This window comes from Carassius gibelio, chromosome A21 (assembly GCF_023724105.1).
Source record: "Carassius gibelio isolate Cgi1373 ecotype wild population from Czech Republic chromosome A21, carGib1.2-hapl.c, whole genome shotgun sequence".
In the NCBI taxonomy this organism is placed as follows: Eukaryota; Metazoa; Chordata; class Actinopteri; order Cypriniformes; family Cyprinidae; genus Carassius; species Carassius gibelio.
The window spans coordinates 20,331,540-20,347,142 of NC_068391.1; the positions used below are offsets into that span (position 1 = coordinate 20,331,540).

The 15,603-nt window shown below is 37.5% G+C and overlaps 1 protein-coding gene across 1 annotated transcript in view; it reads right to left on the bottom strand.

The window, feature by feature from the left end:
* The window catches only part of LOC127942148 (follistatin-related protein 4-like), a 191,347-nt gene that overhangs the window by 24,253 nt on the left and 151,491 nt on the right, over positions 1–15,603 (bottom strand). The window contains exons 7-9 of the mRNA XM_052537756.1: positions 8,119–8,285; positions 4,924–5,044; positions 2,931–3,092 (exon numbers count right to left, since the gene is read on the bottom strand). Coding sequence (XP_052393716.1) covers positions 2,931–3,092; positions 4,924–5,044; positions 8,119–8,285 — 450 coding nt within the window. The remainder of the gene's footprint in view (positions 1–2,930; positions 3,093–4,923; positions 5,045–8,118; positions 8,286–15,603) is intronic.

Sequence of the window (15,603 nt, forward strand, 5' to 3'; positions counted from 1 at the left end):
GAAGTGTCAGCCACATTAAAACAGTTAAAAGTCATTTGTGGATTTAATGTGTATTGGAGACGTGAACCGTTTAAAACAATTCAGTTCGATTCGGTGAACTGGTTCAAGAAGATCCAGTTACATTGAGTGATATGTTTGCGAAACGGATATCACTACACTGCAGTGAACACGCTCACAATTGACCGGAAGAGAAGACAATGCTGAATAAAGTCGTAGTTTTTGTTATTTTTGGACCAAAATGTATTTTCGATGCTTCAAAATATTCTAACTGACCCTCTGATGTCACATGGACTACTCTGATGATGTTTTTCTTACCTTTCTGGATATGGACAGTATACCATGCACACACTTTCAATGGAGGCACTGAGAGCTCTCGGACTAAATCTAAAATATCTTAAACTGTGTTCTGAAGATAAACGGAGGTGTTACGGGTTTGGAACAACATGAGGGTAAGTTATTAATGACATAATTGATTCTTTTTGGGTAAACTAACCCTTTAACCATGACATCTGTGTTCTGTTCAAACCCTAGTTAATAGTGAGAATTGGTCCCTAAATAAAAGTGGGTGACACTTTATTTTAAGGTCTCTTAATTAGTTGTTTATTAGCATGAATATTAATAGAATTTTAGCCATTTATTAGTAGTAATCAAGCATATGTTAATGCATTATTCTACATTCATTATCCTACCCAATAACTAAAGTTTATTGCTGAATGTATGCGTGCAATCTGTACGTTATGCACAAGCTTGTGTGCTCTGTTTGTGTGCAGCATAGCAGTACATTAGGTTGAGCGGAGATTAACAAACTGTACTATTTACAACATGCTTTAACCTCCCGCACCCGTTCATCATCATTTTAAACTTCGTATGTAATCTGTGATATCTGTCAAGGGAACTAGTTATGTTTAATGTGTGAGTTGGCATAACTTGTGCTTGTGACAGAGTGGTAGTGGAGCGTTTGCAGAATGAGTGAAAACCTCAACTATACAACTTTAAATAAATCTGCTTCTAGCTCAAGGCAAAATCACACTGCTCCACTCCTCACTCCGCTCCCACTCCACTCCGCTCACATACTCTGCAAACTATTAATAAGCACCAAATTAGAAATGTAATGAGGGAAAAGTTGTAGTTAATAGTGAACAAGTGTTCCCTATTCTAAAAGGTTAACAAAATGTATTTCTGAATGTGGCGTGACATGCTGAACTGCAATTACTGTAAGTGGCCTTTTTCTAATTCTAGTAGAATTATGAAGCATGCAGCGTTTGTTAATTCGGAGACTGTAAAACATTCAGCTGCATGGCCTTTCAAAATGTACTTAAAGAAGACAAAAAGGTGAAAAATATAAATGGCCATTATTTCCAGGTACTGATATTAAGGATATACATTAATTCAGTTTAACCCCATGTAGTAATGCTGAAAAAACATCCCAGGGCATAGCTGTGTTCTAGTGGTTAATTAAGTCTAAATTTCCTTCAACTATATGTCCCAAAGGTTTTTTTTTTTTTTTTTTTTTTTTACATTAAAACTTTGAAACTTACATGCCTTTTATGTTATGTTTTATGTTATTTTTTTAAAATAACTTTTATGTTCAGTTTTATTGTATTTTACTTTCATCCCAGAGGCAGACTTTGCCTTTTAAACTATGAAAACTCATCATAAACTATGAATGGCAGTATCTTTTTATACGGAGTACAAATATCCAACCTGGCTGGAAAACTCCAAACAACCCCGATACTTCACTTTTTTGCATTCACGTTTATGGACATTTTTGTGAGTCAAATATTTATTTGAAGTTTCCCAGAGATTTTAAGTAAATATATTTTAATAATTTAACAACACCTTTGCAGTAATTAGCACATGACAAATCTTTTTCAGTGCTCAAGTGTTTTGTTTTAAAATAACGGTGACACTTTACTTTAAGCCTTAATGTATTAAAACTATACTTTTAACATGCATTATCTATAAAGGCTTAAGTCTTTCCAAAATGATTTATTCAGTTTTAAATTTTAACGATTCATTTAATTATTAGCTTGAACCCCAGGTGGGAAGCCTGGATTGTGGCTGTTTACCTTGCATTGTCTATGGGTATAAATCATGAGTCAGTTTTGTGCCATCACCAGTGCGCTTATACGTCTATCCATCTTTCCATACAGCAGAAAACAAAAATCAGTCAACACAAAATGACACACTGTGTCTCCGCGCTGAGCTAAGCCTGTTATTTGTCATCCCACGAAAGTGAATTTTTCAGACTTTGTGATTAAATCATCTATTATCTTGATGCTGTAAATATTTCTGTGGACAAACACAGAAACAGGAGTGCATGAAAACCGAGGGAAAAGAAAGCCAGAAAGACATGCCAGAGAAACACAAATGCTCCAAACTTTCACCACTTAACCATCTGTTACATTAAACCTCCAGAGAACAAATAAATAAGCAGAGCTTCTGAAAAACGATTGAGCTGAAACAAATAAATGAGATAAATGAGACCTTGACGGTCTTGTCTTTTCATACAGAACTTAAGCAGCACAAACATCTGATCCAAATAACAGCCTATTACGGGGTGTAATGGACTGCACTCAACCAATAAAGTGCTTTCTAATAAAGGGCTACTCTATAAACAATACAGCACCGCGCCAGAATCGAGAGGTCCCTCCAAACGAGCCCATTTTTCCTGGGTCCGCTATCGTCGTTTCATGGACTGCTTTTATTATTATCATCATCATCCTTACAAGGAGCAACAAATTCAGTCCCACTGCACCAAAGGCGTCCAGCAACGACTGAAACAATGACTGCTGCGTCAAAGGGTCATACGGAGGAAATTTTTCATGTGTTTCATTACATGATCTGCCCATTACACATCTGTCGGTTTATCTATCCATGTGACTGTCTGCCTTTATCTGCTTCCCGAGAGCAAGGGCTGGGGATCATACCGAGAAGTGAAATCTGCTTGGATCCGTGCGGCTGCAGGTCCAGGCCGTTCTTCAGCCAGGTGAGTTTAGGGTTTGGAATACCATCTGCATGGCAGCGCAGGCTGGCAGCGACGCCGGGTTCCTGGGCTTGAGTCTCCGGATACACCAGGATTACTGGAGGCACTGGAAGGACAAAGAGACAGAAGCAGACTGTGAACAACAGAGAAAGTGATTCAAGGCCAAAACAATTGCTTTGTTTTGGATTCCCCTCCTTGTGTCAGTCAGAAACGGTCATGAAGTGAGGAGATTTGCGTCCCGTATCGAGCTTTCCTCACGTGGATGTATGCATCTTTAATTAGACAAAACAAGCTCTCCAACAATCATGCTTATTGTCTCCGATAATTGAAAATCCTTCCAGTATTTTTTTACAATACAAGCAAGTGAAACTGGATTGTTATCTTTGGTTTAATACAGTGTTTATCTCCTTTATCTCCTTTAGTATGATGCGATGAAAAACGATGCCTTGAAATTTAAGGGTTGAATGATCAACAATTTCTCTTGCAACAATTTCAAAAGGATTGAAAGCAATCAAATGGCTCTTTTGTTCAGTAGCAGTTATTATACTTTATATCAGGGGTTAGTGTTGTCGGTACCAAGCCAATACTTTTTTAAAAACATAATAATTCCAGCTTTTCCACAGTACCGGGTCGTTCTGGTACCTGCTGATAGGCGGCTGCTTTCAAATGCTCTTGTATGTGTGTGAAATTTGTTGTGTCATCATTTTTGACTTCCTCTTTTTTTATAGTCCTCACTACAACATGAAATCTATCCACTTGGGAGTGCATCTGTGAGTTTTCGGTGGAAAAACAAAACAATCTTAATAATAATCATGTATATAATGTCCGGTTTCTTGCACAGAACGATTGTTTTGCTTCATAAGACCTCAATATATCGGTATTACATTTCTGTTGCCTGATAAGCTTTTTTGACTCTCAACATGATTGTAGCTGCAGACTCGCATTTAATGAACCGTTAAGAAACCTTTACTGTTCTACTGAAGAAAGAAGTCACCTACATCATGGATGGCCTGAGGATGAGTAAATTAAAAGCACATGTTTAATTTTGGGTGAACTATCCTTTTAGTACAACGCAAATGATATCACTGCCATGCTTGCTCTCATTATTACTGGTGTTGGGGAAAGTTACTCTTAAAATAAATGCATTACAATTTTGTGTTACTCCCTAAAAAAGTAACAAATGATGTTAGTTACTTTTTATGGAAAATAATGTGTAATGTTAATTTTGCGTTACTTTTTCTGATCTGGGCTAGGCTTGCATTTTTTTTAGTTCTCTTCTGTAAAAAAAAATTAAACAAATGTTATCTTTATCTAAAGTAATTTTTGCTCATAAGTACGACTGAACTGGATCATTGAAGATCAGAAGCAAAGACATTGGTTAATAAAACTGGATTAAAAACAACGGATATTTGTGTTATTTTACATATTTAATTAATTACTGCAGGTCGTGACTTGTAACTTGTGTTACTTGTAATGCATACACTGCTTATTACTAAACCGTATTTTCCGGACTATAAGTCGCACTTTTTTTATAGTTTGGCTGGTCCTGCGACTTATAGTCAGGTGCGACTTATTTATCAAAATTAATTTGACATGAACCAAGAGAAATGAACTAAGAGACATGAACCAAGAGAAAACATTACCGTCTCCAGCCTCCAGAGGGCGCTCTATGCTGCTAAGTTCTCCTGTAGTCTATACTGAAGACATAGAGCGCCCTCTCGAGGCTGGAGACGGTAATGTTTTCTCTTGGTTCTTGGGTCTAAATAAATGCGACTTATAGTCCAGTGCGACTTATATATGTTTTTTCATTACGTATTTGTCATGACGTATTTTTGGACTGATGCGACTTATACTCAGGTGCGACTTATAGTCCGAAAAATACGATAATTAAATTGTGTAACGTGGTCAAGGCATATATGAAAGATTCTACTACTAACCATTCACCTGAAGCACGTGGGTCTGGGACAGCTCCTCATAGCCGTCCGCGTGACAGCTGTAGTTCCCCATGTGAATCGTAGTCACCTTAGTAATGTAGAGCGAGCCGTCATCACCAAAGTCCTAATTGAACGTGAAGAAAGACACAGAGAATAAAACAGCAGGAAGTCACAGGATGAATAGCCGATGCATCAGTGGTGTCCCATGAGCGCGCGGGCACACAGGTTTGTTCCTCACTGTCGTGCTCTCTCGGGCTGATAAATGGTAAGGGTTAAAAATATAGCCAGCATTAGCGTGATTAATGAAGCCGGTTGTGGTTTTGTGAGGATGCATCCCCTCATCTGGGGCCGTCTCAAGGGGGATTAAAACATTAAACTGTTTTGTAGTTATATGAGTTTGCAGAGGGTAAATGATTTAAGGACACGGAAGCCCGCTCTTAAACCCTAACACACCTGCAGCTTTATAGGGCGCATGCCAAAAAAGGGCTCGACTGCCGTACTGGGAACAAAACAGCGATTTGTTTGTTTAGGAGGTCGTCACTAATCCAGCGAGATGGATGATCGGCTCTCGTAAAAACACGACTTTGCCTCCGAGTGCTGAAGTTTTAGGATGAAGAGGGCAGAAGTGACTCTCTTCCAAGGACATGATGAAACCTAACAACAAAAACGAATTACTCTTTTTTTATTAAATAAAGATTATGTGACTGATAGTACCTCATCTCTGCTATAAGGCTGATGTTATGCCGCATAAAATAGTGGTTTCATCACTGGAGCTGTATTGGCTGACACTTTCAAAAGAAATCTAATTATGAGTTTGTCATTTAATTTTTGAAATCTATTGTAAGATAATGTCTTGTGATGAGGTTTTACTGAAAGAACAGCACAATGACTATACAGTTAGCAAGCCACTAATTCAAAAGAGTGGAAAACACAAAGACACAAGGGAAATTAAGCTGCCATTGGTTTTGGAAATGGCAACATTTCCTCTCTGAAATTAATCAGAGATAACAGTTTGTTGCACAACTCTGCCAATTCATCTCTTAAGGAGAGAAAGACATAAAATAAAGGAGCCGTCTGACACTGTTTAAACTAATGGCATGTTTTTTGGTAATGCACTGAAACGCTGTATAAATGGTATATGAATATGATTATCTTCTGAACCCTTCACTTCACCACGGCCTGTACATTAATATTATTGAAAGAGTATAATGAAACACATGAAGTGCAAGTAAATTAGGAAAGGAATGATACAAGCCTTAATGAAATATCGTGGAGTTAAGATGTGAATGATCAAAAATTGCCATATTCATAAACCATGACATTTACATGATACTGCACAAAACCTGTTAACAGCAAGTCGTGTCTGGTACCCAAAACTGTATTAACAGTCTTTTATCAGCCAAGAAGTTGACTGAGAAAACCAGAGAAGAGCAGAAGCAGGAGACGAAGTGTTGATAAAAATGAGCATGCTATATTGACGACAAGTGCGACAGAAACTGACAAATACTGAATGCACCCAGCACTAAACCACGCCATATGCCTTCGTTTTAAAGATCAGTCAACAGTGAGAAATCTTGTAGAGTAAACTTATCTTTTCCCCTGGGGTGCTATAAATGATCTGTCTGAGGAATCAGAGCCAATCAATGCAAAAGACGTGTTCCTCACAATCAAAGCTTAATTACAAACGCTGATGCTTCGGTTTTCTGGCTCAAGACACATTTGTGTATTTATTTAGTTTCTCATTTTGTCTGCACTGCGTCAGTCTTCTGATTCTTTCTTTGGCTGCTTATGAAGCTGAGATTGTCATTCAGCACTCTTCACTGGTTCTCATTGACCCACATGCCGTTGTTGACTGGGTCAGTGTTGCAACACTTCATTAACATGCAATTAGAGTATTGTAATGAGCGAGCGCGTAAACACAACCCCATGCTGTCAGGAGCGCAGGTGAGCTAAACAAGCGTGACACACCTCATTAAGCACCCACCCACTCCCACCCTCAGCTTTTCTGCTTCTCAAAATCTACACGCGATTTGAAGTCCTTTGAAATCAGCACGGCTCCTGGCCCAACTCCTGAGACCGCGTATGAAGTGCAGGAACACAAATATGTTTAGTAATTGGAAATAGAAAGCACGAGCCTCAGAATACTAAGCATTTGTGTCCTGATAATGAACATTAACATTTGTAATTTGTGTTGGCATGAGCTTCTATTCTAGATCATACTGATGAATTGGTAAAAAACCAATGCAACAGGACCCTGACTGAGCTTTGTGTTCTGGATGATTACCAGATATTCAGCAGCTGCCCAATTAACAGGAGGAAGCAATCATTTCAGATCAGAAAAGAAGCTCTGCAGGGTTCCTCACCTTGAGCTTTCCCTTATAAACCAGAATACTGTGAAAGCCTCGATATTCAATAAGATTTACGTATTTGAATTGCATATAATATTTCCATTCATCTGGATTACACAGTTTTAACAAAGTAATAAACGTTAGCATATTTTTCAATCATGCATAAATTAAACAAGTCTGATTTCTGCACTCAAAAAATCAAGGCAGCAAGATGAACTGTCATTATGTGTGCAGCTCAGTTTGGTGATGCTAGTGACGTTAGCATTGAAGTTATGCTTTTTTATACGGTACTCACACTTTAAAATGATTAAATGAAGATTTTTGCATCTGCAGTATTATTTATTTATTTAAAATAAATAGTAAATTTGCATTGTGAAAACAAGTACATTATTCATTGGCTCAGATTTGTCAAAAAGCAATGAGCATGTTTAAAAAAAAAGCATGTTTAAAATGTGAGTTTTAATCCTGTCCAATTTAGATTGATGATACATATACGATCCTAGTTAATGTGTTTTTAAAACATTTAACGCCTGCTTCTTAACTGCTTTTTTTTGTATGTTACATCCATGTATGTTTGACAAAAATAACGTTTATTAGTTTATATTTAAACTATGTAATCCAAATGGACTGAAATTTTATTAGCAATTAAAATACATGAATCTTTGGTCAGACAACCAAAACATATCTATGTATTTAAGCCATACGAATACTGGTCTGTATTTCATACAGTGGAATCTGGTTGATTCTCTAGCAGTGAGTAATCATGTCGTCTTCAAAACGTGTCAGCGAACTGCATCTTTATTCTCAGACATAATGCTGTTGTTCAACAGGGTGATATCGAAGTACTCACATTTATATCCTCTAGATCTAGGAAGTTGAGGATGATGCCGTTCCTCTTCCAGATGATGGGCGGTCTCAGGGTGCCCTGAATGGCACAGGACAGCACAGCGCTCAGGCCGACGGTCACTGTTGTGATGCTCAGACGCTTGTCTTCGGCTAGACTGAGCTGAATGACCTCTGCAAGACAAAAACAACATTATTGCAATTTTGTTACCCATGCATATGTTTCTGCTGCTTCTTTGCCAGTTTATTGATCCAGATATCCTGTACTCTTTTAGAAGATGCATAATAGCGCGCGCTACTGTATAACACTGAAATCACGGAGAGAAAAAAAATTCCAGTGAAAGGGTTATCAAATCGAAAGAAGCAGAAATCTTGATCACGGTTAAAATGTGAATTATCCCTATTTGATTTCACCCTATTTTCATTCATTGTCGCTGTTAGTTTCCTGTTTATTAAAATTATCTGCTTTGACTGTCTTATATGAAACACTTTAGAAATAAAAGTAAGCTGAGTTGACTTGATAAAACATTTGATCATTTGATGAACAGTCCGTCTGAGGAGAGCAAACAAGAACGGCCCAGACATGGCAAATGTCTCCGACTGACCTCGGGTCAATAACAGTCTGGCTTTCAGACCAGTCACTTCACAGCTAGCTTGAAAATAACAGTGTTGGTGACTTGAACACTCGTGTCCTTTTTCATTCTGCTACAGTTGGTGTCTCCGGCACAGACATGTTGTTTGCATGATTTCCTGATGGGTACAGGAGGGTTTAATTCTTTCAAATGAAAAGAGGTAATTTAGGTGATGTTTAGAGAGATCACTGCGGAGCTGAACACATTGATTTGTCCTGGTTAGAGGTAATGAGTTCCTGCACCTGCCTGTCAAACTGCAGCCATTAGTTTAAAATGTATGCAGGTTCAGGACTGACTGCCAAATGCAGTAATTTTATATCATATTTGACGTAAAATCTAATAAACCTTGTTGTCTGACTGAGAGTTTATGCTTTTTAGCAAATAAAAGGTCTATATAATTTTACAAACATCCGACTTCAGTGTGTGCTTCATGTGTGGTTTTGCTATGAAATCTTTACTGATTAATATAAAGTGAAATTAAAAATAGCTTTGAAGATGAACACTAATTGGACTGAAGCAGATTTGTTTTACTTTATTTGTGAGGTACTTTATTTTTTTTTAGAAATATGATCATTATTTATTTGTTCATCTTTCAGTCAACATTGCATTACATTATAAGTTTTGGTAACAAAACTGTGTTAAATATCATCTTTCTAAGACATATTATTGGAGATATAGATTGACAACTATTATTTATATAACTGAATGAAGGTATCTGTTATAGTGTTATAAAGATCTCATCGATTTACTTATTTTCTGATCACATAAATAGCAGCATCTCCACCAATTAGCATATATCTTGAAAAGCTTTCTCTGATCCGGTGGTAACAATTTCATTAGAGTCATGAGAGAGAACAGTTCAAAAGAGACAGCATAACTAATTGCAGCAGCTCATTATTACATCCCCAGGTGATGATATTTCTTTTGTCAAATATAACTTTAACCAAACCAGGGTGTACGTAGCGTTAGAACAGCACATCAGAGGAGGAAGTTTCACAAAAGCGTAGACAACTTCTCCTCACAGGAGTATAAAAGTGAATGCATCCACGAACCGACTCAGCCCTCAATCCCTAAACCCAAAAACAGCTTCATATTTTACAGCAAATATAAAACCTAGCATCTCCCTTTCAGGATTCAGCAGATGCCTCGTCGCTCGGCTTCTCATTTTTAGCCTCCAGCAATGAAAACACTTTCCTTTTTCCTGGCACCGTGTTGATTTTCCCCAGCAGAAGAGGTCGGGTTTGAGATTGTTTACCACCCAGACACACACACACACACACACACACACACACAGTCTCTGAAGCAGAGATGTAGACAGACGGATGACATATCCATTGCCCATGGTGGCCCTCCTGCTGGATAGGGTTGACATGACATTATCTCTGTAATGACTCTTTGTGTTCCCCTCTCGTCCAAAAATAGCCCTTTCTCACAAGTAATTGACTGGCCCAGGATTTGCAAACTATTGATCCATCAAAGCTAGGTGTTATTGCCGACACCAGCCAAAGGCGAGAGTGCTTATTTCCCACCTAAATGAAAGCATCCTGCAGGGTTTTTTAAGACAAACACAAAGCACTAAAAATGCCTCCTCAATCGGAGAAGAAAGTGCATCAACAGCCATAGCGTCTTTATATATGACATTATAACAGATGAATGTCTTTGAGCAACTCTCCACTATGGCTCAGCTTCTGAACTGATAATGCTAATGTTCTGTTTACAGCCGTGTGTTTGCGGTCTTAATTGGACGGGATTAGTTTTATATGGAGAGATGGGGTATATGTGCATATTTTTGATATTTGCCTTTTACTCTTTTTTTTTTTTTTGTGGCCAACAACCGCCGGCATTTTCACAAAAGTTTTTTGTTTTGAGAATATCTGAACATGCAATATGTCAAAAACAAAGAACAGAGCATCTGCTTTTAAACAAAATCAGTTTTATGCATTTGAATCAATACTTAAATGTGGGAAAGTTTCATGAAAAAAAAGTTGTAAATTAATTAATGATCCTGAAAAAAATTAACTAACTTGAGGAAGATATGTAAGGAACATGCTTAGAACAGCTGATTTAAAAACCTCCATGCGTTTCATGACTGAAATGGGAGGAGGGAGAGGATTGAGTTTTGCATGCACAGACCTGAAGCAGTTTTAGTGAGTGTGTTAGGTTATTATCTGTCTTCCAAGTGTTTATACCAGTTCTCATGTGACACACAGTGGCTGTCAGATCTCTCACATGGCATGTGGATTTATTAAAGGTGTCTCAGTGTGCATTGTGCCTAAAATACGATTAAACACCTCCATAAAGCACAACACTGCTGGCTGCAAACACTCTTAAGAGTGCAAACAGCGTAACTGCAGGCTGCTAACACATGCAGAACAGAACAACTTCTTTCACACCAAACTGCTCTTATTTCTTTATATAGCTAGGTGAGTAGATCAAAATATGCGTTCATGCCCCTGAGGAAATGAACATGCTGAGGTATCTGAAGCACACACACTTTCCATTTGATACAACAGAAAGTAATAACTTTTAAACATCTCACTACTTGACTTGATTTATTTGATTGTGATTGGTCAGTTGTAGCACTGGGCGGTTAAATATTTTTGCACAATGGCACTACATTTTGACATTATTTATTTATTTTTGCTGCGTGGGATTAGACTACATGAATGATACAGAAATCTGACTGTATGTTTTGCCTTACTTAACAAGACTGTTACTGTTTTTTTTTTTTATATGTTCATGGTAAATATATTGGAAACACAGGAGCTCTGAGTGGTAGACGTGCCGTAATAATTATCAGCAAGAGATCCTCGTGAGGAAGTGGTTATTGTCTCAGCTGAAGAAAGGCTCTGAGGTGGTGGCAGGAGAATATCACACTTGTGATTAGATTGGCTTTTATAATGCACGGGTGTGCATGAGGCCACAGGTTCACCATGGCTCTGCCGTGCTCTGCATTTAAGGAATGTTGACATGGTTCCACCATCCTGCCCTGATGGGTCAACCTCCATTACAGAGACAATTAATTTCCATCCCATGAAATATATATATATATATTAGTGCTGGGCAATTATCAAATGTTTAAATCACGATTAATCACAATGTTATGCACAAAATCCACTTATGAATTAAAAAGTAGTGTATTGTGCATTTTTTTATTTATTTGAAAGATCTTCTGATATGTGCAGCATGATTGCGTATATATATTGTGAGTGGGACGTGTGTCACCGTATCCTAAACGACTCAAAATAATTAATCACAAAACGATTACAAAGTTAACAAAACGATGCATTGCACGTTGCTGAGCGAGAGTGCTTCTCTGCTGTCTTCACGTGCTTTTGAACTTGTAATCACAAGCAAGTTCAGAGCCAGGGAGCAATGGGCTTTCATAATAATGATAATAATAAACTTATTTAATAATTAAACCCTAACACACACACACACATACACACACACATGTATATGAATAAATGTCTTCAGCTGGATCCCTTCAAATGCTTTACTACTTTTCATTCTTGTTTCTTAATCTTCTCTCTCTTCTCAGTAATATAAAGCATTGATATGAGTGCAGCAGGTGAAGACTGATAAGGAAACACGATGCTGTTCCTCATCCTGCTACAACATTCAGTTTCAGTATTTCATGCCTCAGAGAAACAGAAAATAGACTAACACAACAGGGATCCTATAGTCAGTGACAAACTGGAAATATCTATCTATATATTTTTTAAATGTTGTTGTCCTGAAAAAGTCAACTCTACAGAAAATATACAGATTCTGTTATGTTGGCATTTAAAAGGGTTTCTATTTCTGTCTGAGATTTGTAGGGCTACAATTGCACTGAAGAGTAGAGTCTGTGTTTATGTCAAGGACGGGCCAAAAACAATGGCATTATGTTGCATGTTACTTTATTTTAAAGTCAGTAGCTGTGTAGTTGTCAATGCAGTGTTTTCTGTTTGCTGGTTACATTAATTCATGCATTACGAAACTGATGTGTTTGGTTTAATCATTTCTTTTAATTTAGTTAATTTAGTTAACAAATTATTTGAACAGTTTAATAATTGTCCATAAAGAAATAATGAATAACACTCCCCAGCAAATGCTCTCCTACACTCTTTTGTCTATCTTTGTATCACAACTAATTTATTTGAGTCTTTAGTTTATGTCTTTAGTTGGGTGGTAAACTACTAATAAACAAGTTGCCTCTACAAAGTGGCAGTAAGCTTTAACTCAAAACATGAACTAATCTGTTTACAAAATTAGAGGCAATCAAGTAAACTCCATAAAAAAAAGGTCAGCGTATACAGTATAAATATACACATTGAAACATTACAAATATCTTTACTGCACTTTTTGATCAATTCAATACATTCTTGCTGAATGAAAGTATAAATTTTGAAAGGTAGTAGCACACACACACACACACACACACACACACACACAATTAATCATTTTTAGAATCTGTTCTTTTTTAACAAATGAGCCCAACTAGAGATTTTAAATTATGTGCATTCACAAGCTGACGTTTCACACTTTACATTTCTTGTATGTTGCAGACTGCTATCAAGTTTTTCCTGCATTGATTTTTTAAGATTATAAAGTTAAGAATAAAACACTCCTAAAAGGTCTCTTCTTTTCTCCAATTCATGTTTTCACCATTTGGCATCTCCCCTCCAATGCTGTTAAGCACAGTGTAAAAAGCATTAAACGGGTCTAAAATATTCATTTGCAAATCGATCTGATAATTAAAAATCATTAATCACTAAAGATTGGACAGTTTGTGAAAACCTGCTGAATCAAGATTGATTATCTGCCGATCTTCTACGATGTACTAACAAAACCGTGAACTTCACACACTGATGACTTCACACAGTAAAAACCAATTCTATCATACACTTCAAGCTTTTTATCGACAATTTAAAACAACATAAAATTCAAAGCTGCCATTGAATGCATTAGAACAAACACTTTGAGATAAAGAATGCTGCTTAGCACTGCATGTCACCTGCTCTCTGTAGACCGCAGCGGGACGTAAAGGGCACACACTGTGATTAATTACCTGCCTGACGGCTGTTTACTCAACCAGGACAGTCTGGAACACTTACCAAATTTTAACCTGTAAATGGAAAAAAAAGTGTGCTCAGACTAACGGCATGTTCTCAGCAAACAGCCAGTCTGTAAAATACAGTCAAATCAGTTCAGTTTCAGTGCACCAATTGATTAACAAAGAATATAATTTATAAATAATAATTACAGATAAAAAAAAAATATACAGTGAGAATTGGTCCGCAAACCAAATTGTGACTGAAGCTTCTTTTGAGAAAGTTTCACACAGCTAAAGAAACATCAGTAATGGACGACACTAGACTCTTTTTTCTTAACTGTTTTGCATTTATTCCTTTCCTAGCAGATTACTTTTACAGTCATTTTAACCAAAATCTAGTCACACTTTAGTTTGAGGACCAATTCTCAATATTGACTAATTATTTACAATTATGTTTGCCTCAATAAACTCCTAATTTGCTGCTTATTAATAGTTAGTAACAGCCTATATGCTAGTAATATGCATGCTAATAAGCAACTAATTAATAGTGAGAATTGATCAGCAAACTAAAAAGTTACCCAAAATCTTTACCATAATATAAACAAATTCCAAGCACAGCAAGGGACAAAATCTCATGATATTAATTCTGTTTAATAACAGAAATGCCACTGAAATTAAATCCATAGCTTCTGTTTGTGACAAGGTTGTACTTGAGTGAGAGGAGACTGGATCCTAATTCAGACAAAACATTTTAATAAAGAAAAAATCTGCAACATTTTATAATAGTAGTAACAAAGCACTTTGAAATCCTTTGACGTTTGTAGTGGATTCACAGTTTATAAACTCTAGTCTCAGCATTATTAATACATTAATAGGTTTTCCACAAAAAGTGAGTTCTTCATTAAATGTCACAGCAGTAAAGGTCTTGTTAATGAGTTATTAGAAGTAAATAGTTCTTGCTTTAGATTATAGGTCATGGAAATACTCAAGGCAATAACCTACTGTTACGATTATGTTCTGTTTCTGCCTCCACATTTCCCTGAGTCCCCATTAGTCTATTAGTTTCCATAGTTTTTGATTAATTAATCAGTTCATCACCTGATTCTGTTTCTCCCTGATTACGTTCCCAGTATTTAAAACCGGTGTTCTCCAATATTCCTTTGTCTGCTATTAATGTTGATTTTCTTTGTATGCTACATGAGTGTTTTTCGCCGAAGTGAAGATTAAAGACCATTTTGAGTTTACGCCTGTCTCTCCTCGTCTCCTTGTTCCACCTCAGTAGCCATTACGGAACAGAATAGCAGACCTCAAAGTAAAATTAGTGCCGTTTTTTTTTCATTTGTTTTGTTTTTCCCCTCTCCCAGAATGGATATCCCCTCCTGTCCTCCAGTGTCCCCTCCCAGCCTCCCTCTCCTCCTCCTTGTACAAGACCAGTAAGTTCCTCAGCCCCATCTCTGCTGGTGCCTGTCAGTCCTCTATCAGTGCCATCTGGGTACTCTGATTCGCCTAGGGACCTACAGTCTGAAGCTCCGCCTTGGCATGAGGATTCCTTGTCTCCGCCTCCAACCTCCGAGCCCTGGACTCCACCTCGGGCCTTCGAACCATTTTCTCCACTTTGGCTACTAACTCCCTCGTCTCTACCATGACCTGTCATATCACCATCCCTCTGGCTTCACCTTGGTCAGTTATCGATCATCTGCCACCTTGAGACTCAACTCCTCTGGCTTTGCCTTGTCACTCCATCCCTCTGGCTCTGTCAGACTCCTCCTTCCCTCCAGTTCCACCTCAGCCTTGGTCGCCTGAGCCTTCAGCTCCGCCTTGG